The sequence below is a fragment of the Marmota marmota genome, unplaced genomic scaffold, assembly GCF_001458135.2.
Source record: "Marmota marmota marmota unplaced genomic scaffold, marMar, whole genome shotgun sequence".
NCBI lineage: Eukaryota > Metazoa > Chordata > Mammalia > Rodentia > Sciuridae > Marmota > Marmota marmota.
The window spans coordinates 26,738,246-26,766,088 of NW_025999853.1; the positions used below are offsets into that span (position 1 = coordinate 26,738,246).

Here is a 27,843-nt window from a genome sequence, read left to right on the forward strand (position 1 = left end):
TAAAGACCTCCTACTATCTCTCACCTCTAAAGGTTCCATCACCTCCCCACAGCAGCCCTTGATCCCCTTTCCTGGGGATCAAGCCTTTAACACAAACAGGCCTTTGGGGGATATTCCACATCATATGGCAGGGAGTGACATAAACGATGTTCTTAGCCTTCTCTTGTGTGGTGGTAGAAGTGTGTGTGTAATATCAGAAAATATTTTTGCACAGTAGTTAATCTGCATTAACTTGAAAAGTAAGAAGACATTAAGGAACAACAGAAGGGACTGCTTTCTACAGAGGGGACAAGTGTCAGCATCGGATAAATAACTGGTAAAATCCTAGGATCACAAAATGGCCAAAGGAGGAATTATTCCTTGCCTTTCCCAACTCCTCCATTATGTGCCAAGGAAGAAATCCTCCTCAAAATACAGAAGCCCAAACAGGATTCCACTCTTGACTAGAATATTCAGTTTGTGTTTACCATTTTATTCTGGCAGGAAAAAGTTCTTTCTTGGCCCATTTCCTCCAGAAACTGTGAGGAGGTGCAGAGTCCTTGGCTGAAGAGGCCCTTCTGGCAAGGGCCTTCCTCTGTCCTAGGCCCTTCCTCAGCTTGTGCTCTCACTGTGCCTCCTTGGCTTTAGCCAGTTCCTTTCACTCCTGCACTGGAGGGTGGAACATGACTGTGCACTTAAATAAGTGGTACAAGTGGTAGACACAACCAGATTCTGACTCACAGACCCCGTTTCTCTTCAGTACCTCAGTTCATGTGACCCGACCTGGCTAGAGCAGTTGAGGTCCTCTCTGGCCCTTGATTAAATAAGCTATTTATTACATCCTAAGAGACATTCCAATTTAAACTGTCTTTAAAGCCTGGCAGCAGCAGGGTTCCCTCAGTTAATTAGACACTAACAGACTCTTTAGCACTGTTATCAGCTGTGACAGCCTTTTCTGCCTCCTTTCTGCCAGGGTATTTGGAACCATACCTCTGGGAAGGACTCCATTTTCATTTTGCTTACCAGTATCTAATGGAGCAAATTTCAGATGCCTATTGCCCAGCATTCTTTTGAAGATACGTATGTAGACAAAAGCCTTCCTATCTGGGAATTTCTCTGTCGTTCAGGAATGGTATCCTTCTCTTAGTTATACTTCAGGGACACAAGTGGCTTACCTTCAAAGGCTTCTGCTTCCTTCCACTGAGGTGTATTATAGTCTTCTGAAGAAGATGGTACCTTTCTTGCCCTCATTGGGAGGGCGTTTTTTTTTTTGGGGGGGGTGTTTAAAAACTATAACTATAAATCTCCTGATTTCACTTGCCTGACATTATTCTTTTCTCTCAGAGGATAGGCTAGTCCCCCCTCCCCATGGAGGGTCAGCATATTCATTTCCTTTCTTTGCTCCAAAGCATGTTCTGAATGCCTTCACCGAGAAGCATAGGATAAACAGTTAAAAGGACATATTTTATACTCCTCCAGGTTGAATACTAAGGTTTAAAAATTAAGAGCAGTAAAGTACTATTGATGCTGTCATAGGCATCTCTTTGGAGGATTGTTGGGACATAATAAAAATAAAGTGATTTAAATGTGGGGACAGGATCATAAATATGGATGGAAAACAGAGGAGTGTTGACAGAAAGAAATAGGGATGTTTGCCTCTTGAAATAGGGATCAGGGAGAGGAAAGTCCAGACGGAGGCAATGCCTTGAGATGCTGTGGGAGTCACAAAAAGTCCAGATAATTTGAAACATGGCGTTGGGTGGTACGTAGAAAAGAGATCATGCTGCTGAAGCAGCCAGGGAAAGCATCACAGAGGATTTGATGGACATGCTAAAGTGCTTTCCTGTAGATGATGGGAGCCATAGAAGAGTGATAAGCAGGATTAGGAAGAAACCAAAAGAGAAGTTCAGATGGTATGACCAGATAGTAACAGTGGGACTGGAGAGGAGAGGTGGTCAAGGGAACTGTTGGAGGTAGAATAAAACAGACTTTTAAAGTTTAAATGGATTGGAAGGAGAGAGAATTATAGGCTGATCTTTGGCTTTTAGCTGAAAGTTTCCTTCACTAAAAAGGAGTCTTACGGGAAGGGCACACTTGACAGAAATGTTCAATTTTAGTCGTGTTGATTTTAGAACTATAATTATATCCATCACCCCTTTCTTAATTGTCCTTGTGGTTAGAGAAGAAATCTACTTCAAAAGCATGGTATTCAAAGTCCTCCAAGTGTAGGATCCTGTTAATTCTGTTAGCCTGGCCTTATTTCCATATTTAATATTCACATGGGTCTATATTCAAGCCTCTGGTGATGTCACACTGTTTTAGTTTTTTTGTGATAATTTTTTTCTAGTATGTATTGAAAGATTGCTTTTCCTTTTTTGGTACTGAGGATTCTACCTAGGGGTACTTTACTACTGCACCACACCCCCAGTCCTTTTTATTTTTTATTTTGAGATAGGGTCTTGCTAAAGTTGCTTGGGGCCTTGTTAAATTGCTGAGGTTGGCCTTGAACTTGTGATCCACCTGTCTCAGCCTCCAAGTCACTGGGATGACAAGTATGCATCGCCACACCCAGATTATTGAAAGACTTCTATATTCAAGGATTTCTAATAATTGATCTGTTAAGTCTCATAATACTATATGGTCAGCTACTGCATTTCCATCAGTTGATAGATGGGGAAACAGAGGTTCAAATAAGTAACTTGACCAAGGTCAAACAGCTAATAAAGGATAAAACTATGATTTAAACTCTAGAATTCCATGCTTTTACCTACCACTTATAGCACTACTTACCCTTTAGCTTACCTCATACCCATCCATTTAATCTGGCTTCTGTTTCCATCACAATTTTGAAAAAAACTGCTCACACAAAATATCAATGATGAAGTTCAAAAGGAATTTTAAAATTGTCATCTTGCTCTTCTCTCAAATGCTTTCAACCACTGGTCACTCTCTAGGCCTTGAAATGGTGTCCTCCTTGGTTGATGTGGGGTTATGTGCTTGGTCTTTATCTTTTTCTCTTTGGATGTTCTTTTTCAGCCTGTGTTGTTTATCCTTCTCTACAGAATCTTCACATTGGAGTCATTGTAAATTCTGGACTAACTTCCTCGTTATCTCTCCCTATACTTTTTTATACTGAGTGATGTTTCCACATCTTATCTTCAATATTTATGTGATAATAACTTTTAAACTTGTAAACAAGCACCCTTCTGTGATATAGAATTATATAGATCAGTGCTCCTTTAATATTATTTGCATGTCTCAATAGCATCCTAAATTCAACATGTCTAAAATGGCATTTGCAGTTTTTCCCCAAAATATTGTTCTTTGCATATCCTAGTGTCCCCATTCATCTAGTCCAAAAATAGAGGAATGAATAAAGTCCATTAAACTAAGAGTACTAGGAACACAATAATAGTCTATGTTAGATTTATTTGCTAAGTATGGCAGCCATAATGAATGCACTCCGGAGGAACCACCGGTTGTTCCAGTAAAAGGGAGTCTGCAGGAGACTCTTACAGAATTTTTAAAAATTTTTATTTGTTCTTTTACGATATACATGACAGGGCTGGGGTTGTGGTAGAGTGCTTGCCTGGCACATGCAAGGTGTTGGGTTTGATCCTCAGCACTACATTAAAAAAATAAATAAAATAAAGGAATTGTGTCCAACTACAACTAAAAAATATTTTAAAAAGATGTACATGACAGTAGAGTGTATTTCGGTATATTATACATAATAGAGTAAACTTTAATTAAGATCCTGTTCTTGTGGTTGTACATGATGCAGTTACCCTGGTTGTGTATTCAAATACAAGGATAGGAAAGTGATGTCCAGTTAATTCTACTGTCTTTTCTATTCCTCTCCCCCTCCCTTCCCTTCATTCCCCTTTGTCTAATCCAATGACCTTCTATTCTTCCTCTCCTCACACTCTCTTGTTGTGTGTTAGCATCCACATATCAGAGAGAACATTTGGCCTTTGGTTTTTTGGGACTGGTTTATTTTGTTTAGCATGACAGTCTCCAGTTCCATCCATTTACAGCAAACACCATAATCTCATTCTTTATGGCTGAGTAATATTCCACTGTGTATGTATACCACACTTTCTTTATCCATTCATCTGTTGAAGGACACCTAGGTTGGTTACATAGCTGTTCTATTGTGATTGAGCTGCTATAAACACTGATGTGGCTGGGTCACTGTAGTATGCTGTTTTTAAGTTCTTTGGTTATTGACCAAGGAGTGGGATAACTGGATCAAATGGTGGTTCCATTTCAAGCTTTTTGAGGAATCTCTATACTACTTCTCATAGTGGTTGCACCAATTTGCAGTCCCACCAGCAATGTATGAGTGTACCTTTTCCCCTACATCTTTGCCAACATTCGTTGTTACTTGTATTCTTTGTAACTGGCATTCTGACTGGAGTGAGATGGAATCTCAAGCGCAATTTTAATTTGCATTTCTCTAATTGGTAGAGATGTTGAATATTTTCTTCATATAATTTTTTACCATTTGTATTTCTTCTTCTGTGAAGTGCCTGTTCAGTTACTTTGCCTATTTATTGATTAGGTTATTTGGTTTTTTGGTACTAAGTTTTTGGTGTTCTTGGTATATCCTGGAGATTAGTGCTCTGAGGTCAAGGTGGTAAAGATTTTCTCCCATTCTATAGGTTCTCTGTCCATATTCTTGATTGTTTTCTTTGCTTTGGATTTGAAATGCATGCTTATAGGAAGGACTCAAAACCAGGAGGTCCTGGTGTGGTCTGGATGTTCTCAAAAGCTAGAAAAATTCAACAACTCCTTAATTTTTCTTTTTTAAGTATAGGAAGCAAGAGGATTAAAATGAGCCTAGAGTAGTTATGGATAAGAAGTAGCACTCGGGCTGGGGATGTGGCTCAAGCGGTAGCGCGCTCGCCTGGCATGCATGCGGCCCGGGTTCGATCCTCTGCACCACATACAAACAAAGATGTTGTGTCCGCCGAGAACTAAAAAATAAATATTAAAAAAAATTCTCTCTCTCTCTCCCTCTCTCTCACTAAAGAAAAAAAAAAAAGAAGTAGCACTCACTCACTCATGTTAATAAGAAGAATGGATGAAAATGGTTTGCTTTGTTGTAGACATGTAATTGAATGACACTGTCTGAACACTCTTGGTAATTATTATTTATTTTGAATTGTAGCATCTTCAAGTGTTAGCTAGGTTATTTTGGGAAAAGTGACTTTAATTTTATAATATAAAATTAAGGAAAATATCTCATCATTTCGGAGAGAAAATTCAAAATTAATTATATATGATTTTGGTTATATACATCTTTTCCTCATTTTAATAAGGAGACATTCTTAGGGTTAGTGTCTAAAGCAAAGCAAAATATTATTTTACTTTCTTGGAAAAAAATCTAGTTGAAAGATTATGAGACCTACCTATTTAGAAGCATAAAGATATTGTCAACTGCTTACAGTCTTAGGATTATGTGTCCAGTAAACTCTTTCTTTTTCTCAAAAGAAAACTGAAAAAATGGAAGGAGAACATTACAGAAGACCCTCAAATAATTAAGGGCCTATATTGGTTGTTAGACTTTTAAGGCAGAATGCCTGACTCCTCTGATTTTAAAAACTCCTAATTTTACCACTTAAGAGTTTCCATATTACTCCTAGTTGGAGCAAATTGCTTGACCTCTTTGTATCTCTATTTCCTCTTCAGTACAATAACAGAAGCAATACAGTTCCTTCTACTTAGGATTGTTGTAAGGATTAAATAAGTTAAAAAACATAAAGTGCTTAGAACAAGCACCTAGCACAGAGTAAGCACCCAATAAATATTCAGTTGGCATTATTCTTATAATTCATCATGTCATTTGGAGTTTAAAAAACCTTTTAAAAATTGAATTGTTGCCAAGGACACTGGTGTATGAATGGTTTGAGCCTAAGAGAAATCTACAATTGGAGTCACCTCCAAAATTTTAAAAACAGATCTGGTCACTCAAGAAGATTCCTTCAATGAGAGCTGCTCAGATGCCAGCACACTTGGGAAGAGTGAACCTGGAATTATGTTAACATATGGGAACCTTCTACCACGACTGAAATGGGAAACATCAATTAGAACAGTAAACTTTCTAAACCATCAAAAAAATTGATGGTGTACTCCTGTGTGCCAGGAAGGGGCTTATATAACACCTTTGGACTGAAAGTAAGAGGCCACTAAAAATGGAAATTCTGAGGGGCTTCATGAAATCTATAAGTGAAGTGACCTCATTCTTCTATTGCTGTCAAGCTGTCTATTTTGACATCTATTAACTAATACAGGTGGTAAAGTTAAATGTTTTGATTATGAAATATTTAAGTTGGGCTTCTGTGTCTCTTCATAATTTTACCTAGGCTGTATGCATTTTTGCATTTCCTAGATTAGACTTGGTTTCCTTGGGGCAGAAAAAACAGTATATAACACACATGAAGTCACAGGTTTTCCTTTACATGGGGCACATAGAAAGTGCTATGTATTCATTTGGCAGCTGGTCATTTGTGCCTTTTCTTTTTTTTCCCCTTGAGATGGGAACTCAATATGTTGCTCAGGTTTGTCTCTAACTGCTAGGTTCAGTGATCTTCCTGCCTAAACCTCCTAGTAGCTGTAACTACAGGTGTGTATCACTGTGCCAGGTACTCATTTGGGCATTTTTATGGGATATATTTGACAAATTTATACAGAAGACTTTAGTTATCTAAATTGGTTTGTCAGATCATTAGTAGTTTGCTTATCTATGTTATCTGGTATTTTATGTAGAAATGTCTAACTAGGCAGGGAAATATTCAAGGTTTGCAATTCATTGTCATGAAGTTATCTACAGATCCTGTATTTAATTACCAATGATTTCCCAAGATGGTGGGTTTTACATGCAGAGCAACTAAATTCAACGTCCCATACATGTGTTTAAAAATGGAAATTTGGCCATGGAAATTTTAAAAAAGCTTAGAAAAAAACAGCTCTCAAATAAGAATGCATACAATGCCTGTATCAATCCTACATCTGGTAATATATCCTCTGGAGAGGAAATAACTGGAAAAAAGAAATAGTTCTTTAGGCTAAAGGCACTCATAGCAATCTTAGGTTAATAGCAAGAAATTAAAACAAAGTAAAAGGCTAACAATAAACTAATGGGCAAATGTTTATCTTACATTAGGAAGAACTCATTTGAAGTCTTAAAATGACCATCATAAAGGCAATACAAAATCACAAAAATATAAACAATGTATGCCTTCAGATGAAATGAAAATCTCTGGTCAGTGGTGAGAATCTGAATAAATATATTTTCTTTGATTCTTTTTCCTCTGACAAAAAAGGGAAGTAAACAGATTTAAATGGTATGACCACATTATGCAAGAGTCAATTTTCTTGCTCATTTTTCATGGATTTGCAATAATGACACTTTGTATGTTAAGTTAATTTGAGCTTTGTATTTTGATTTTCTTAATAAATTTTGTGAAAATTTCAATGCTACCTTTATGAATATGAAGGTAGGAGTAAAAAGATAATCATAATCAGAGATGAACAGGAAAAACACAGCATGCAGTGTGCAGAGAGCACCAAAAGATAGGAAGAGCTTTTGAAGAGTTATATGTTCTAAACTGCAATACACAGAATTTACAAGTTGGATTTTTTTGCAGATATATAGAGAATGCAGAACTTTTTATATTCTTAAGTTTTCCTTCCAAATTAAATCTTTTACATTACAATTAAAAGACAGAGCCAAAGTCAATTTTGTGCAAAAGCACACTTCCTAGACCAAAATACATTAACAAATTTTCTTGAAGCAGTACCGATTAAAGAATAAAGATAGACTGTATTTGGGAAATTCTGATCACCTTTGTATTTGTTCTTTGACAGTGACCACAAACAGGGTGGTACAATCTTTGATACAGATTTCTTGACCATGGGCAAAGATGTGGGTCCTTATAGTGAGTACCCTAGAGTTTGGTATATGCCCCAAGTTTGCAATGTGGTAGACTCTATGAAGCTTGATAAGGCCCTTTGGGTTGTTGAGCATAAAGCTATCTAAGGAACCACTTAAAGTATTGATTCTGACTGGGTAAGTCTGAAGTGAGGACTGAAATTCTGCATTTTAAACAAGTTCCCAGGTGATACTGATGCTGTTCATCCCTGGACTACATTTTTGAGTGTTAAGACTCTACACTAACTTTACATGAACAAACAGAGATAAGTAGAGTTCTCAATATAATCTCTGTTTCACATATTATTTCCATGAATGGAAACAAACTTTGGACAAGAAAGCATATCATTGTAGTGGATTCTAATGTAAAAAGAACTTTTACTGTATATCAGAAAAAGTTCTTACAGTTTTTGACACTTTAGCGTCTAGCAAGATCAATATTGTAATTCTAATGTGTAAGTTTCAGATATTAATATTTGTCCACCAGCTTTTTGGAATATTACTGCCTTAACATTGTGATGTTAACACAATTTAACAGATGTGGACATCTGTTTAGTTGACTGCTTTTGAAAATTTGCTTTGGAATTTCCATTTCAATATCTCCTTATAGAACCCCCTCAGATTTTTTTTTTGGTTGCCCTTGGATATAAGATTTGTAAAATGCTAAAGTATTTAAGTATTTAATAATTAAAAATTACCTTTAGTTTCATTTTTAGTAATTATTTTATACTTTATTAAAAAATAAAGTCAACACCTACACAGGAAGATTCTTGTTTTCTATAGATCTTCATAAGTAAGTTATAATTAACACTGTCATAATATTCAATCCTTTCAAAAGTAGCCTCAGGCAACATTTTAAATTGCAAAGTTCTAATTATAACTTATCATAGACTTATGGGACAACAAAAGTGAGGTCTGAAAGACATTACCCAAGGTAGTAAAAACAATATACATTACTTGGAATCAATGGGATTCTTTTCACTGAATCAATTTTTCTTGGCCTGTGAATGGTACCAAAATATTTTTAAAAATATATTTATTATAAGAACATGTTTGTATGAAAAATACATTTACACTTTTTTTTTCCTGAAAAAGTAGCATACCTTAGTTCTTTGTCCTACCCAGGTTTGGATATCACAGAGCTAGATAAAAGGAAATAATAAAAGAGAAGTCTATATACAGATATAGGGCATTCAAATAATTATGCTTCCAAGATAATTAAATTCCTAGAGTTAATAGGGAACGAATGAGGTTAAAGTATTATTGCTTTTTCCCTGTATATCTATTACTATTTATATATAAATGATCCATATCTCTAGTGCATATTATTATTTATTGTTCTGATGACTGAGATAAGTGTGAAAGTCTCTAACAGAGTGCCCAGCTCATAGAAGATATTCAATAAACTTTTGTTGGATTCGAATACATCTTCATTGATCAGAAACACATACAACCAGTACTTCTTCTTTCAAAAGTTCTAGAGATTTGCTCTCCTGTTTCGTCTTTCCAAGATGGCACTTCTACTTTGGATCCAACAAACAATTATCTTCTCCCTCTTATGCATTAACATCTTATAGAGAAATTGGGATCTAAAAATCAGGGCATACATTAAATATATGTATATAATGTAATTCCAGTAGGCTAGCTAATATGATTTTTAAACTTAAAAAACATTGCCTCATTTATTTAACTAAAAAAAGTTCCATGAAAATTAGTTTTAATTTTCATAATAAAAAGAGAATGATTTATCCTTGTTTTGTAATTCTAAAGGCAGAAGCTATGCTGTTAATCACAACAGTTTTAGTATTTACAATGAATATATCAGAATAAAAAAGTTACCAAAATATGGATATCAAAGCTGTTCTGAAGACCTAAGAAATGAAACTTTTATTTCTTCCCAGTTAGGGTCTCACATATGGTAAGCCAATGCTCTGCTGCTGAGCTACATCCCCAGCCCAAATATAAAACATATTTTTAAAGAATTTTAAAGACTGCTAATCTGCGTGACAAACAGCGTTTGATATTAGATAAAAATTAGCTAAGAAATAATTTATCTTGCAAATGCTTTCAGTTCTCACACTCAGAATGTTAACCTTCAAAATCTTTAGCACTCATTCTTTAGTATATTATAACTGGCTGTTAAGAAATGGCTTCCTGAACTTTTTAAACCTATTATAAGCTGGTAATGTGAATGTAAATGTACTCTTCAAAGGCATTTTTGCTTATGTAGAAAAAATGTTTAACATCCTATATACTATAAGGGAATCCTCTTTGTCTTTAATTTTATTTTTAGTTTTGTCCTTTTTAGTTAGTTTAAATGGAAATTAGAGCACTAAATTTTTTTTATGATTTAAAATCTCTCACATGAACTTTTTATTTAATTATTCTCACAGAAGATTTACCTGCACAGAAGTATACTGTCTACTATTTTTTTTCTATGAAAATTTAAAATATGCTGAAGCTACCAGAACACACACAAAAAATCTGTTGTTATAATCAAATGGATTGCGAATTGTTTTATCTTTCCTTGAAATACATTATTTGTGTATACTTTGCTAGATGAAAAACCACCATTCAGACCACGTCTTTTTTTTTAAAGAGTTACAGCAATATTAGAAGTCTCTGACTTTTTTCTGCGAGGGCAGCTAATTCAGAATATCTGTGCATTTAGTTCAGTATGATTAGCTGAGGCACACAAAATCCCATGCTGATTGAATGGAAAACAACATGGTGAATTTTCAGTTGGAATCTGCATACTTTCTCTCCATTTCTAAAATGTAGCATGTTCAATCACACCTAACTCAGTACAAGTTAAAGGCGTTTCCTCTCATGAGATTTAAATACATGCTATTTTGTTCTATGCTGAAATGTGTTAACTATCTTATGCTGGATTGTGAATTGGAAAATTCTAGTAAAAACAGTACCGTTTTTAAAAAAGGTCTTCTATTGACAGAACATCTGCAAACTTAATGAGGCAACCACTGAGACAATACATCAACTAATAAATTCCCATACATGCAGACAGTAGCATCACTGGCCAAGTACAAATCATCTGGGGAGGTTGGGGGGCTTGGAGTTTCTTTAGTCACAGGCTAACCAGAGTACATATTTCAATCTGCAGATTATTTCTTAAGCAATCCTACTCTATGAAAACAAGCTATTCTATGGAGCACACTTAAAAACAACTTAAAGGAAAATATAATTAACAGGGAGAATGGGATAAAGTAAAACATTCTAGAACATGGTTCTTGGTAACAGATGTGTGTTTATGTAGCAACTTTCTTTTTCTACTCCCCAAATTCATTATCAAATGACTAAGGCATTACCTTAATTCTTAAATGTACCTATTATATATGTTTCAATGACTAGATTTATAACTCCTTAAGATTAGGAACTATCAGTTTTTAAAACTTTTACCCCAACTTTTAGAGTCTACTACTATGTATCTTAGTCACATAGTACTTAACTAACAAATAGTGATTGATCAAAATATATGCAACATCTACAAAGTACTTTTATTGAGAGGTAGATAACCACAAAAGATTAATTACAGGTGCAATTAAATTGCTATATAATTATGAATAATTTATTTTTCTTCTTGAGGTAATCTGGCATATTGTGTTTCTCTGAGTCAAATTTCCATTTTATATAATTAAAAAAATTTATTGACAAAAATTGTTCATAATATTTTTTATTATTTTTCTAGTTTCTAAAGAAATTTCCTATTTTCCCTTTTCTATTCCTGATACTGGTTATTTGAATGTTCTTTTTTTTTTTTTTTAAATGAATAGTCTTGCCAGAGTTTATAGTTATCTAAGAAGCAACTTTTGGCTATATTAATCACCTCTGTTTTTTTCTTTCATTGACTACTAATTCTTTGATTTTCAGAATTTTTCATGATTATTATTTTTTTAGTTGTAGATGGAGACTATTTATTTATTTATTTATTTTTTGTGGTGCTGAGGATTGAACCAAGTGCCTCACACATGCTAGGCAAGTATTTTACCACTGAGCCATAGCACAGCCCAGAATTTTTCTTTTCTAATATATATGTTCAAAGATAATGCTTTCCATATAGTATGGTTTCACTTTATCCCACAGGTTTAATGTGTAACTTTTTCATAATTCAATTTCATTACTTTTATTTCATTTTCTGATCTCTATTCTGATTTCTTTGACCTAATAGATATTTACTATATAATTGTAAAAATTAAAGCATAAGGAGATTTTCTACTTATCTTTTAAAAAAAAATTTTTTAACCCACATATGGTCTGAGACTACATCCTATGTCATTCCAAGCTTTTGAAATTTACTTTAAAACCCAGCACATATTCAAAAAAGTTTAAAAGTTCCACTTGCATTCCATACACTGTATTTGGATATAGTATATTTGTCTGTTAGGTAAGTTGTACTTTGTTGTATTGTTTGAATCTTGTATTGTTATGATTCTGTTTGTTTTCCATCCAATGAATGGGAGCACAAAAATACTCACAGCATGATTGTAGATTTACCTTTTTCTCTTTGTAGTTAATTTTATTTCTCAAAATATTTAATGTATTTTGAGGTTATATTACCAACAGGATATGACTTTAAAATTATTATATCTTTTCCTAGCAAATTTGAAACTTTTTTCTTAAATTCGGAAGGATCTCTGTCTTTAAAGGTACTTTTTGCCCAATGTTAATTAAAATATTAAAGTCACTTTGATATCAATGTAGCTTTTGATGAGTATTTGCAGATATGCCTTTTTTCTTCCTATTAACTTTTTATTTTATTTATTTATTTAGGTACTAGGGATTGAAACCAGAGGGGCTTAACCATTAAGTTTAGCCTCAGCCCATTTTATATTTTATTTAGAGACAGGGCCTCACTACATTGCTCAGGCTGGCTTTGAACTCATGATCCTCCTGCCTCAGCCTCCCCAGCTGCTGGGATTACAGGTATGTGCCATCACACCCGGCCTTCCTATTAGTTTTGAACGTTTTTGTATCCTGTTTCAGATGTCTCTTTTAAATATATACTATTAGACTTTACTTTTCCAATGTCTTTGTTTTTCCTTTAAAGGATTTAATTTACATGTAATGGGATTGCTGATATATCTGAACTTTCATCTGCCATCATATTAGTTCTCTTTATGTGCTGTGACCTATGTTTCCTTTCCTCTTTTTTCATTATCTTTATTTGGGGAGGAAGAGATTGAGAATCAGTATCTCATGATCTCAAGGTAAGTAGGTTCCCATACTGGGCTCCATGCCTCATGTTACATAGAATGTGGGAGTCCTTTCTGGTGTCTAGGAATAGCTGGCTTATGAGTAGAACTCATTTGGATTGCTCTCCTCCTAGCCTCTACCTCACATGTAGACTCAAACATCAGATGTTTCTCCAAATTTTGAGAGTTATTCCAATAAAGTCAATCTATACCCCCATATGGGGACAGGTTACAGTTCCAGCCAAGTAAACAGATTGCTCCTGATGGCTAGCACTCTATTTCTTCCATAGAATTCTGCAAGATTGGGCTGTCAGCAGTACAGACCCATATGCAATGATTCACACTGTTTATGTAGATGAAAATCCTGCCAAAAAATCTTTGCCCAGTGCTGCTCTTCTTGTTCTAGGGGTGACTTTGTTGATAATATTTCATCATTTCATTTGCTTCCTTCTATTATTTTGGGGCTATATTCTTTATAATTGTTCTAGATTAGTGTTTTAATTCTTCAGAGTTATTTTCACTAGGAACAGAAATGTTTTCTTCTTTTTACCCTAGCACCTAGGAGGTATTTTTCAATTGTATTCCATTCCATTATTTCTGTCCATTTTCAGTGTAATGGTATTTTTGTTTTCATATATTTTTTTAAAAATTTATTTTTGGCCAAATTTTTAAGACTTTCATGTTGTCTCTGGTTCCACCAATATTAATATGCCTAGATATATTTTGTCTTTTAAAAAATTTTCTTTCTTGAATCTATGGTTCTCAGTTAAAAAAAAAAATATATATATATATATACTTAGTCATTATTTCTTTGAATATTAGTGCCTCATTATATTCTTGCCTTCTAAGATCCCAAATATATGTATGTTAGACTTTCTTAATGTATTATCTATGTGTCTTATACTGTTTTCTGATCCCCCCCCCCATCCTTTTATCTCTGGGCTTCCTTCTGGATATTTAATTCTGAATTTCCTTTCAGTTGTCTAATGAACTAAATTCTTAATTTTGATTAATGGTATTTTTGAACTTCTAGCTCTTCCATTTGATACTTCTTTATAGTTTCCAGTTTTCCTGAAATTCTTAGTCTTTCATTTCTTGACTATGTCTCATAAATGAAATATATGGAAGCCCCAGGTCTACTCTATTCTGCAGTTTCTCATATTTCTTAACCTCTCTATAAGTCAGGTTGTTTTTGCTAGAGTGTTAGATATTTATTTGCAAAACTATAGAAATAATGCCTGATGAAAAATGAGATTTTTTTTTCAGAGATGATTTGCTTCTGCCCATTTCTAATCTATATAAGGATAATGACATACCTACTTTATGAACTGTTGAGAAGATCAAATGGTTTAATAAATAAAAATTTCTTAGGACAACATTAACAAAAACAAAACTCAATGCTTTCTAGAGTGGTGATATCCATCAAATACTACTTTCTATAAGACATTTTGGTAAGTAATTTAAGGTAGGTGATACATGTATTTCGCAAGTACTCACTGTGAGTATTTTACATTGCAGGCACTGTATTAGGGGCTGGGTAAAGAAATATGCTTAACCTTACTCTGGGTGATGTAACCCACCATGATTTCAGAGTGGCAGATATGTAGTTGAGTCCATTTTTAGATGTTACATCTGAACACATTCTAGGAGCCTCATCTGTGTTCCTATCCATTCTAGGCATCCGGGAGACTAATTATTAAGGCAGGGTTACTAGTAGTAAGTTTTAGATTAGAAGCTTGTCCACCTGTATCTACTATGTATGTCTTTCAGTTACACACATTAACAAAAGAATTGATGACAACAATATTCTTCAGTGGCTTTAGAATGATGAACTAAAAAGTTAGAGAAATCGATACAAAATGTGTTTTACGTTTTGAAAAGACACTTCAAAGAATGCAGAATAGCAGAAAGCTAAAAGAAAAAATAGTAGTCAATTTAAGCTCATAACAATTTAGTAAAGGATGGAATTTCATGCCTCATGAAGATGACTCTGGAATAACTATGCATGTTAAAAGGGGCAATAATGCATATTAGTAATAGTAAATAATTGTTATGTGCATTATCTGGAACCACAAATCAAAGAACAATCTTCAGATACATGTAATGTGGAAAAGCCTTTTTCTATCAGTCTCTGCATTTATACCTATAGATACAGAGCAATCACTAAGTCAGAAATGACATAAATAGGAAGTAGGCAGAAATTATGCTAGAAATAAATATTAGTCTGAAGACAATACATGACCTCAGCAAATGAAATTACTGTAAAACTACTTTATGTAAGGTAATGTTCTCCAACCACTAACCAAATGCACTTTTATATGTGAATAATTTCACTGATTTTAACTGGGTACACTGAAAATGCATTTGTAAGTTGTTCGATTAGAATTTAGAACACACTTTCCCCCACAAAATCAGTATTATAAATATGGCTAAGTTCCCATTTCTATCTCGCTAGGTCATTTAACAAATGCAACTATTAAATACTATGCATTATGTTCCAAGAATTAAGTGTTTATATTGAGAACTGCAACCATCTGCATCAGCATGACAGAGCTATCGGGTCCTAGAGCTGAAACCCCTGTGTCAACATGATTTATTTGTTTGTTATGGGAACAATTTGCCTAGGAAAGATAAGACTGTATACCAATAAATAACTTCATTGTTTGTTTCAGGAAATTCCTATATATTAATTTATCTCAGACAAACAATTTTCTCACCTTGGCAAAGAGTTCAGTAGTCAAGCAACAGTTTATTTATCAAAACTTATCTCAAGACCCTTGTGTTGCTATATATACTAATCCTAGACAATTATGTCACCAACCGGTTCAAATCTTAATCTGTTCTCTACATTCGAGCCCAGACATCCAACTCCTATAAATTCCTCCCGATTTTCCCCCTTCAGAAATACTGTCAAGACTGTTAAGGCAGTGTTCTCTATACCTGTTTTTAGTTTGTTTTGAGCTGCTATAACATGATACCAGAAACTGGATAATTTATATAGAATATAAATGTATTCTCTCACAGCTCTGGAGGCTGGGAAGTCCAAGATCAATGTGATGGAATCTGGTATGAGCCTTCTTATTGTGTCTTCCCATGGTGAAAATTAGACGGGTGAAAGAGTGAACCTACTGCGACCAGTCTTTATTGCAGCACTAACCCATATATGACATGGGGCCCTCATGAGCTAAACCTCTTTCAAAAGGTTCTACTTCCCAATGCCATTCCACTGGGGCTTAAATTTCCAATACATGAATTTTGGAGGAAACAAAAACATACAAATCATATAACCAAAATTATGACTAAATTCCTTTTTTTTTTTAACAGAGGAGAAAACTGAGGCACCCTGAAGAGTTAAGTGACTTATCTAATGATACAAAATATTCTAGGCCGCATGAATCTAAATTCAGATACTCCATAAGCATCCCTAATTTAAAATTTGAAAACTGAAATGCTTCAAAACACCAAAATGTTTTGTGCACCAATATGATGCCAGACATGGAAAATTCCAGACTACATAACTTTGTTTCCTATTATTAAAAATATTGAAAAAGTTACCTTCAGGCAATGTGAATAAGGTATGTATACACCATAAACGGACTTTCTGTTTAGACCTGGTTCCCTTCTCTAAGATATCTCATTATGTATATGCAAATATTCCAAAATCTGAAAAACATCAAAAATTTATTTATATATCTATCTATCTATATCTATATCTATTTATCTATCTATATATCTATCTAGTTGGACACAACATCTATTTTTTTTATTAATTTATTTTTATGTGGTGCTGAGGATCGAACCCAAGGCCTCACACATGCTAGGCAAGCATTCTACCACTGAGCCATAACCCTAGCTTAAACATCCAAAATTTAAATCATGTCCTGTCTTAAGTATTTCCGATAAGGAACACTCAACATGTAATATTAATGAGTTCCTCTTCCTCTTGTTTATTTATCTACAGACAAGATATCCTTACGATCTACCTGCCTCAACCTTCCAAGTATCTGGGATTACAGGTGGGTACCACCATGCCCAGCATCTGACCATGTTTTAACTTATAGAGAAGTTTCTACAAAGTTCCCTTGCTGATGAAACAGCTTTAACTTACTTTTCTAAACACTGTTTTCTAAACACTAAACAAGAAGCCCTTGTCTTTATTATTAAGAGAAATGGATGCTATATCAATATTTGAGTATCAGGAAAAGATTGTAAAATTTTACATAAAATTATGAAAGGGAAGAAAATAGGCTAGAAAGGTTTTCTGCTCCTTCTAGGATAGCCAGCTATTCACACAGAAAACAGTATAGGAAAATAAAGGAACAGTACACTGCAACAAACAAGCAATTTATCTCAGAATAATGAAATATGTAGTTAAATAGAAACTGGAGAAGATTCTCAGCCAATTGGCATGATAGATAACGGAACTTATAGTGTGTGGTCACTTCCTTCCTTCCATCTTTCCTTTCTTTCTTTCTCCCTACCATCCTCCCTCCTTCATTCCTGTTTTCAACTAGCTGCTAAAAGAATTAAGAGGAGACAGGGAACTTTATACTAGATAAATCAGGCTCACAACAACTGAAATCTGCCAATCCACCTTGGTATCACTTAAGGTGGGCCAAACATGCTGTGCCTCCTGGTGTGACATAATATAAAGTATATATTATCTGTGAAGTATTTTTGCCAAAAGACCAAAACAAACATCTAACAATAACCTGAATTATGTTTAAAAAGACTTCTTGAGCCAGTCACAGGTATGTGATTGACCAGATATTACTACAGAAAAAAATCCTTAGCTGCTAGAAATATATACTAGTGTATTTATAACAAGTAACAAACAGTCTAGAATTTGCTTTAAGATTCTTCAGCAGGGGTAGGTTTGGGTGGAGTATGTATGTATGTGTGTGTGTATTTATATATGCAGAGATGGAATAAGATTGGCAAAATGTTTTGCAGAACATAAAATGCCAAACAATGGCTTTTTTTCTCAGTATAGTAGATGTACACAATACCCTTATCACTTATATTTATACTGGCTGCAAACTCAATAATATTACCATCCAAAGCAAAACAATAATCCTTCTCATCCAGAGAAGAGACTCCAAAATTTAAGAATTCCTTTTTCTACTCTAAAGAATTCGAGATGCTCTCTAGCTGAGCATCAAGAGTCTCAGTTGTCCATATCCTTTGTTAGATCAAGTTTTCTGCTAATGAAAGGAAATTGTTCCATACTGGGCAGGGTGCTGGCCTTCCATTCAATCTTGCTTTACTGAGACTGGCTTTTTATAGCGTACAAGGTAATTCCCTTAAATGTCAACCCATTCTTAATTTTAATAAGATAAAGAGCCTCAAGAGTACTTAAAGTGATTCTCACAAGATGCACACTCTTTTAAGGGAGCATAATATTACCTTATGCAACAGATTAAAATGGAGTGTAAAATGTGCTTTATGCTAGGCACTTTTTATAAATGGAATGGTTTGTGAGTATTTCTTCTCTTGAAATATGGATTTTTCTTTTATGGTAATGTGAAAAATCCTTCCAAAATGTGGAGGACAATGCAAATGATTCCCAACATTTGACTATATCTGAACCAGTACCTTTCATCTTTTTTTTAAGTAAATATCAGTCAAAATATAATAGTATATATGGAGGGTCTCAAACATTGAGCAGGAACAAAGATTCAATCACACTGTTCTATTGATATACTAGTTTAGGAATCAGATTGATTCTTTCACAATATTTTCACAAGTTCTTATTTATATATGCTTTCTCATAGAAAAATAGATTATGACTTTCTGTTGTTAGCCATTATTTATTTTATTGTTTATGTAAAAATATAGCAATTATTTTAAAATATTTACATAATAACACATAAATGTTTAGAAAAGCAAGGTTATCAACAAGTTCTGCAAACATGTATAACTAATAACTTGCTTCATTTGAAATCATTGCTGCTTCTTCAGAGCAATAACAGCATAACATCTGGGAGATTTCACAGGATCAAACAACTTCACAAGTGCAGACCATGCAATATCTTCCTGCAAATTGATAAGTGATTTAGATATACGACCATTTTTTGAACAGAAAAGGAGAGGTGACAGAGACTACATACTGTAATATTATGGCTGGGCATGGTGGCATACTCCTGTAATCCCAGCCTCTCAGGAAGCTGAGGCAGAAGGATCAAGAATTCAAAGCCAGCCTCAGCAACTTAGCGAGACCCAGTCTCAAATAACAACAAGGGCTGGGGATAAAGCTCAACGGTTAAGTGCCCCTGGGTTCAATCTCTGGTACCAAAACCAAACAAACAAAAAACCAAAAAATAAAACCCACGTAAAAAACAAACTATAAAAGAACACTATTCTTTGTTGAATAAAATTAACATCTACAGTTTCACCTTCAAGGAATTATGCTGACAAAATAAAGTAACACACAGATACTGAATTACAAGGCCTAATTGCTGTGACTATGAAAAAATGCCATAATCAAATGTATAGTAAATAAATAATTTTATGATGAAACATTCACTCTGTGCAAGATGGCCAATGAGGTGGGAAAATTTTACATAAAAGAAACAAATTGCATACAAACTGCATTTGTATTTTTTTTACAATTTTAATTAAAGTATAAATAATGTGCACACACATATACCTACAAATTTCATATATTTGAGTATAAGCATAAATAGAAATATACCAAATACTTAATAGTTAATGCTCAAAGGTAGGATTATTACTTTTAATTTACTTTTTTAAAAATATTTTTATACATTTTAGATTTGTAACATAAATATGTATTACTTTTAGAATATTTAAAATAGTAAACATAAATTATTTATGCTATTATTGATCTCAACTAATCTCAGTACATATTGTTTTGCCTAACTATTGTACTTAGTTCAATGGAAATTGTTTTGAAAGGAAATTAGTACCTGTTTTGGCAGGGACTAATTGTTCTGTCACCTACAACTTGCAAATCAAGGCTTTTCAGTGATTTGAAGTTAGCTGGCCACTTAGGAAAGCACATCACTATTTAAATACTTAAAAACTGTTTTTCTTGCATAAAAATATAAATTAGAGTAAAGACCCATTTATTAAAATCCATTTGTTCCAGCAGGAAGAAAAAAATTGTTTTAAAATAAAGGGTTTAATCGCTTCTCGGCCTTTTGGCTAAGATCAAGTGTAAAATAAAGGGTTTACAGTGAAAGCATTAGGCCTAATCTTGGAATGAGTTTAATTTAAATAGTTCACAATAATTTAAACAAAGCACTCGGTGGGATCTGAAAAATATATTTTCCCTAAAGATAACTTAAAAGACAATATTTTGTCATTTGACATAGATGAAATAAGATTATGGAAAAAATAAAGAAATAATCTTCATTAATGAATTTTCTATACTGCAGAACACATGATATGTTCAAAAATCCAAAAGTGAATTAATTAAAAGGCAAAGTCTTACAAAATCAAATGTGTACACAAAATTTTTTATGTCTGGCCTTTATTAATTTTGGCTAAACAATCTGTCATATATGAAAGCATGTGTTCACCGCCTATGTATCGTAATTACCATACAATTAAAAGAATGTATACTTTATTAGAGTAGTTTTTGTGAAGACATCTGTTGTACATATGTTTATAAACTGACAAGAAGATGGTATAAGTATCTTAATTATAAAAATATAATGAAAAAAATTACCTTACTAGCTTTATGTAAAATAACTATCCTCACTATTACTGGACTCGCATTACTACATTTAATAAAGATTTGTTAATAATTTAAAAAGTAATGTAATTTACCTGCTCTTTAAGGTAGCAAAGTCGATCCAGAAGAATCAATGTTTCTATACAAGGAGCCAGAAATACTTTCAACTAAAAGAAGGCATAAGAAAAGAAAGTGGTACTTAAAAAAAATCCTATTTCCTTAACATTTATGTTTAAGAAAAAGCATCTAGAGTTTACATAGGCCAATTCCGAATACTCATTGTGCATCTTCAGAAAATAAATACTGCAGAGATCAAAGGTTTTTCTTTAATAATGGAAAAGAATGCCCTTTAAATGACTTTGAGGTAGAATCCAACAAGCAATCATATGAGAAAACTTTTAAAGGGGTCCTAAGAATGAAATTCATTAAAAAGAATGCTTGTGAAATAACTGCATCGAGACCAATATGTCTTCAAAGGACTCTAAAACGTCTTTCCATGCATTTATAATACACTTTAAGAGGAATCTACCATGTGCTCTCTTTATTACATTACTGACACCTAATATAGTTCTGAAGTAGGAAATGATCCAAAACAGTTTTTCTACAGAATGAGAAAAACAACATAGATTGGTTGGCTCCATAATAAAATTTAATAGAATGGTATTCAAAGTCTAGCAACGTATCCAATTTAATATGTTTAAATATAAGATATTTACCATATTGAATGCTTCCAGCTCATTCATTCTAGGTTTATACTTCTCATAGTAGTCCATTATAATTTTTTCTGGCAACTTTAAGATAAAAATGATAATAAATTTATTAATAGTCAAACACAGTTAAAATTTTTCTTTATCAAACATAAATATTATGTTAACTTAAAGTAACCTTAGGTGTTTTGAAGAGCTCCCTCTAGCAAGTCAATGTAACTGCTGAAGCACTATAACATTGAACCAAGTTAATGTAATTAAATTCTTTCACTTAAGTCTGCACTGATAAAGGTTATTCAGCATCATAAAAAAATCACTACTATTTTGATATTAATTCAATACATAGTAATTAAATATTTACTTTTACTTGCTAGTATAATATAAATAAGGTTTCAATGAATATTTTTTGAATACAATTAAAGTTAGAAACACTACAACTATATCCTAGAGATTTAAAGACTACACAGCAACACAATGTCATATTTCAAGTAATTCTTTCTAACATCCACTTAACATATTCATCAATAAACATTATTTTACCCTTTTTTTTCTAAAAGATATACCCATAGTATGCTGACCCCTCCTACTCTTAGAGGCCACTTTCTAGTCCATGCTCATGTTTCTGCACCCACCAGTTTAACTTTATGTTTACTGAATCGATTGTTACCATTTATAATCTTTTTATGCCTATTACGTTATTGTAATAATATAAATAAACATTGCATAACCAATGAAAGATGAATGCAAAAGGAAATGTTTTCGTAAGTTGACCGACTTTGTGAAGGGTTTCACAAAGGAGTCACCAGAAAAACACTACAGTCAAATTACAAGTCAAAATAAATGAAAGACTGGATCTATAAAAAGAGTAAAAATTCTGAAAGGATTTGTCAGATTTCCTGGCAAATACCTAAATGAATTTTTTTCCCCAAAGTCTGTCCCTTTTCTTATTGCACTAAAACCTATTTTTTAAGAGATTTTTTTTTTTAATTAAGAGCTTCACAGTTATACACAGTAGTTGGGTTCATCCAGACATATCTATACATGCATGATAATTGGTTTCAGTTCACTCCCCCTTACCCTCCTGCCCTCCCTACACTTTCCCATTCTCTTTCCTCTACTTTATCAGACTTCCTTTAGGTCTTCTACTAATTTATATTTGATTGGTTCTATATGTTATTCTATCCTTCCCTCCTGCTTTTCTTTATTTTACTCTGGCTTCCACATTTGAGAGAGCTTTGAGTTTCCAGTTTGGCTAATTTTACTTAGCATGATATTCTCCATGAACCTATTTTGAATTTAAAAACTATAAAAAGGGAAGCAGTGAAGAGCAAAGCTCTGTGTCATCACATTTCGCATAAAACCTTCCAGAAAAGATCTCCCTCTTGGTATAGACCTTAAGAAGATTATGTACCCCTCGCCCTCTCACCCATCTTTGAATTAAATTGAGTATCCTCTAGACCAGGCTTCTACAGTAGAATGAATTGGTCTGAATTCAGGCCTGTATTTCAAGGCAGCAAAAACTCTCATTTCACAAAAATTGTGTGTCTGAACCATAGCCTTTAAACTTTACTTCTCTGCTATCATCCTCAGATTAGCTGTAAAGTGACACCCTTGAACGCTTAATCTTTACCATTCTGCTTTCTACAAATGTGATTCCTTAGATTCTCATTTCTCTGTGCTAAACTAGAAAGAACTGTCCTCGATTGCCTTTGTTGCAATTAGGAATTGCTGACTTTGCTTTTTCAGGGGATGCTACTATGGAGACCTGTATTCTTTTGGTTTGTCTGAGATTTGCAACCCTAGGATTTCCTCTTTGCCTCTTTCTACATCCCTTTTTTATATCCAATGTACTTTGAAATACACATAGTTTGAGATTCAAAATGCCTCTCGATTTTATCAAAAAGGGAGTCTGTGCTTCCATTTCTCATTGTATTTGTTGCTTTTCAGTGATTCTGGAGAGAAAAGGGGAGAGCACTATCTTTACTCTCTTATTTAAAAATAAGTCTGTTACTTTAAGTGAACCAAGGCTGGCATTATATAGATTATACATTACCCTATGTTTGATGCAAAAATAGTGAAGGTAGACCTTCAAGCAGTGACACCATATGCAAACCTTTATGTAAACAAAACTAAATAAATGGCCCTCTTCTTACATCAAAAAATTGGTGAATAAAAGGTATAATCATGTATTTGTAGGAGAAAAATTCAGTGCTTAAGGTATGATTCCAAGCTTAAGTCAACTTTTTCAATCAAATGTTTAAAAACACTTCAGATTAGATCACAGAGATTCTAAGAAATTTTAAAAATGAAGATACCATCCCACTTAATGTCAACATCAATCTTCAAGACACATATATTTAACAGGTGGCATTACTGAGTGTTGAAATCAGTGAGAACCTACGAAGGGTCAACTTTACAGAGATTAAAAAAGGCATCAGAACTGAGGCACTGCCCAGCAGAGGTCATAACTTAAAAGCAAGGCCATATACAAAAATTTATAAATTAAAAATGTGAAATGTGAAATGAATGACAGATTGGAATACTGGACATGAACTACTTGCTCCCTGCTGTCCAAAGCCTATATTCTAGGAAAAGGAATTAGCACGAGTTGTGTAGTAGGTCCCTCCCTGGCTTTGGGTCAGGGACAAGGAGATATACAGTTCTAAAGAGAAAATGGGTTGGAGACAGTAAATGAGCAATCATGCTCAAGCACTTTAGTCTACACCCACTTCTTCACAATTTCTTGACAGCTATTTGACTTAACCAAATAGGTTAGAGAATATGTTGTACTACCCAATGTGTATGTTTCATATACTTGACCAACTTCATCCTGCCTGTAAGAATTACAAAAGTCAAAGATGTAAGCATTCTTTCTTCCACTCTTCATTAAGACTCATCATTTCTTGAATTTCATCTGCCTTTAAAAAAGGCAGATTCAAACTTCAATTCTTCAATCTGCTTTAGATGTACATTCATTTTTGCCAGGTGCAGTGATAAACTCCTATAATCCCAGCTACTCAGGAGGCTGAGGCAGGAGGATTCCAAGTTCAATGCCAGCCTGGACAACTTAGACCCTGTCTCAAAATAAAATAAAAGGGCTGGTGGTATAGCTCAGTGGTAGAACACTTTCCTGACATGTATGAGGCCTTGGGTTCAATCCCTAGTACCACAAAAAACAAAACAAAACAAAACAAAAAACCAAAAAATCCTTTGTTGTAAGTATGAATTTTCTTCTTATTCTTCCTCTTAGGCTTGCTTGCTTGATGATTGTTAGTTTTGTAAAAAATGTCAAATAATTATTCTTTTTTTGTGTGACGTCTTTTGTCATATAAGTATAAAAAAATACAATTAGACTGTATAGATTGACATTCTTCCCCAGTTTCCTAGATTTTGGTCTAAAGAATTCCACTTAACTTCACATCTCAATCCTATTGTCCTTAGTATTCAAAGAGATAATATAAATAAATAAACCTTTTAGTACCATATCTGGCATAAAGCAAAAGTTCAATAAACATTGGTTTTTCTCATATTATTTTAAAAGAAATAAACGTACGTTTTAGGTTTAAAGAAATTTTGAAGACAGTACAATTTCCATGTATTCTATCTCTACTACTTCATGTTACATTATGCTACATTTGTAATAATGAAAGAACCAACATTGACACATTAACTAAAGTTCATACTACCCTCAGATTTTCTTATTTTTTACCTGTGTCCTGATTTTTCAGTTCTAGAATCCCATCCAGAATACCACATCACATTTAGACCACTTGGTTTTGATAGTTTCTCAGACTTGCCTTGTTTTTATGATCTTGATAGTTTTGAAAAGTATTGGTCAGATATTTTAGAGAATGTTCCTACATTTGTACTTCCCCCACATTTTTTATTGGTGCATTCACATTCATACATCTACACAACATAACCATATAATTTGGCCAATTTCCCCAGAACTCCTCCATTTGGATGTGTTAAATTTTTTCCCCCGTTATAAATTAGGGCTATAGTTTTTGAAAACAAGATCACAGAAGGGTCATGTTCCTTACATCACATCAAAAGTATGTATTTCCCATGTGACTTATAATCCTTTTCTTCTTCTTCTTCTTCTTTTTTTTTTAAATTTAGGAAGGCAAGATAAGATTTATCCAGGAAAGCAAGCAACAGAGCAGGATATACAAAGGAAGAAAGAATGGAGATACTTGAGAGTAAGGTATGCTTTTGGGGTCTTGGATTCTTTTTTTTAATTGGTACATTATAATTATGCATGAGTAGTATTCATTATGGCATATTCATATATACATATAACATAATTTGATGAATCTCATTCTGCAGTACCTCCCTTTCTCTCCCTTTCTCCCTCCCTGATGTGGTTGCTCTACTCTTTTGATAATTTCCCTTCTATTGACTTAGTACTTTTGTCATTGACCTTGACTACCTAGATGCAATAGTGTTTCTTGACTATAAAATTCCTTTTTTGTCCCCTTTTCCAGACTCTAGGGAAAAAAGTCACCATGTACTGACTACACTTAATGAGTGGGAAGCTATATTCCATCTCCAAAAGGTAGAATACCTACACAAATTATTTGGAATTGTTTTCCACAAGAGATTTGTCTCTTTTTCACTTATTTATTTATTCTATTTTTTAATTTTAATTTTTTTTAAAAATATTTATTGTTTAGTTATTGGCAGACACAACATCTTCGTTTGTATGTGGTGCTGAGGATCGAACCCGGGCCGCACGCATGCCAGTCGAGCATGCTACCACTTGAGCCACATCCCCAGCCCAATTTATTCTATTTTTTAAAGAGGTATATGTAAAGGACTCCAGACAAGCAAAGGTGGACCTTACAACAACTTCATGGAAAGCAGGTAAACAAGTTGTTAGACATCCTCCCCACATAATATATCATTAGAGGATGACTTGGTATTTGAAACAGTCTTACCACTAGATGGTAGAAGTGAAGCTGCCAGTATAACCTTGACTAGGTCATAATGGGCTCAAAAACTATGGTAGATAGTTATGGAAGTGAGGTTCATCAGCTGATTGTGCTAAGGAAGCAAGAAGAGACAAAACCAGAGACAAGGAGACTGAAGTGATCCTGATATTCTTAAGTTAACAGAGGAAGTTATCCATACTCTTAGTCAAAAAACTACTGTTACTATACTCTTTTGTAAAACACAAAGCAAAGTTGATTCCTATGTTTATTATTTTTAGAAGTGATAGGATTACATATGTAGCTAATATTTTTAACCTTCAAACTTATGGGTAGTAAGACAGGATTGCTTTTAAAAAAAAAGAAAGAAAAATAAATTTCTTATCTTTTCTATTGCATACCTGTTTAATTACTAGCTAATGAAAATAAAATTTAAAATTGCTCCTATTTAAATAGTAAAATTTACATATATTACATTTAGCTCACATTCTAAAAATAAGTACTGATACATCATATAATTATTATATCATTATTACATAATAATTATATATGTATACAATTATACATGTATAATTATTATAATTATTTCATATGAACTGTCATTTGCAGATTTGTATACTTCAATAATTCTAATAATCTAAACTAATATGGCATGTAACAATGATTTCTCCTGTATTAACAGCAATATTAATAACATAATTAAGTCTCAGTCTAAAATGATGCAGATTTAACTGAGATAAGATTTGCAGGCATGAGAAATAATGCTTGGGGGTTTAATCATTAAGAACTTATATTCTGCAGTACTTCTGGGTAAACATCCAAAAGAAGTAAAAATCATTACTTTGTAACAATGTCTATACCACCATGTTTACTGCAGCATTATTCACTACAGTAAGATATGGAAACAACCTAATGGTCTACTGATGAATGAATGAACAAAGAAGTTGTGGTATAAACACACACACACACAAATATTATTCAGTCTTCAAAAAGAAGTACTTTGCCATAAAGCAGTCAATATTCTGACACAACTTATTGTTTTCAGTGGTACAGTTAGGCTTAACTTTGTTATGGAATCTAAACATGCTTTAAAAATAGGGTCCTTTACAAAGGGTTGAAAGAATATCATTCTTTTTTTCTTTTTTTCCTTAAGACTGTTCAGTTTATTATTTTTTTTTAAATTTTTTATTGTGGGTTGTTCAAAACNAAAAAAAAAAAAAAGAAAGAAAAGAAATGATTATGAATTTAGTCAAAGGTGTTTTTAGTATATTCAAAATTTCAAATTTAAATGGTCTAGACATTTTTCAGTATTTAGAACTTCAAGTGAAAATTAATTTATTTTTTAAGTAAAATTAAATGTCCATCTTTTTATCGTGTGTAT

General features: G+C 33.4%; 1 protein-coding gene and 1 pseudogene across 7 annotated transcripts in view; one reads left to right on the plus strand and one right to left on the minus strand.

The window, feature by feature from the left end:
• Mettl25 (methyltransferase like 25) overlaps positions 1-27,843 on the minus strand; it is a 185,852-nt gene that overhangs the window by 68,891 nt on the left and 89,118 nt on the right. For 5 of the 7 annotated variants that reach the window (XM_048804553.1, XM_048804562.1, XM_048804539.1 and 2 more), the window contains 3 exons: positions 21,541-21,615; positions 20,920-20,991; positions 16,446-19,161 (listed from right to left, as the gene is read on the minus strand). In XM_048804553.1, the coding sequence (XP_048660510.1) occupies positions 19,069-19,161; positions 20,920-20,991; positions 21,541-21,615 (240 nt within the window). In that variant the 3' untranslated portion in view covers positions 16,446-19,068. Of the gene's footprint in view, positions 1-16,445; positions 19,162-20,913; positions 20,992-21,540; positions 21,616-27,843 lie in introns of those variants that run through there. The other 2 variants (XM_048804537.1, XR_007348125.1) reach the window with 2 other exon arrangements.
• Positions 20,273-20,435, plus strand: LOC125618190 (annotated as a pseudogene).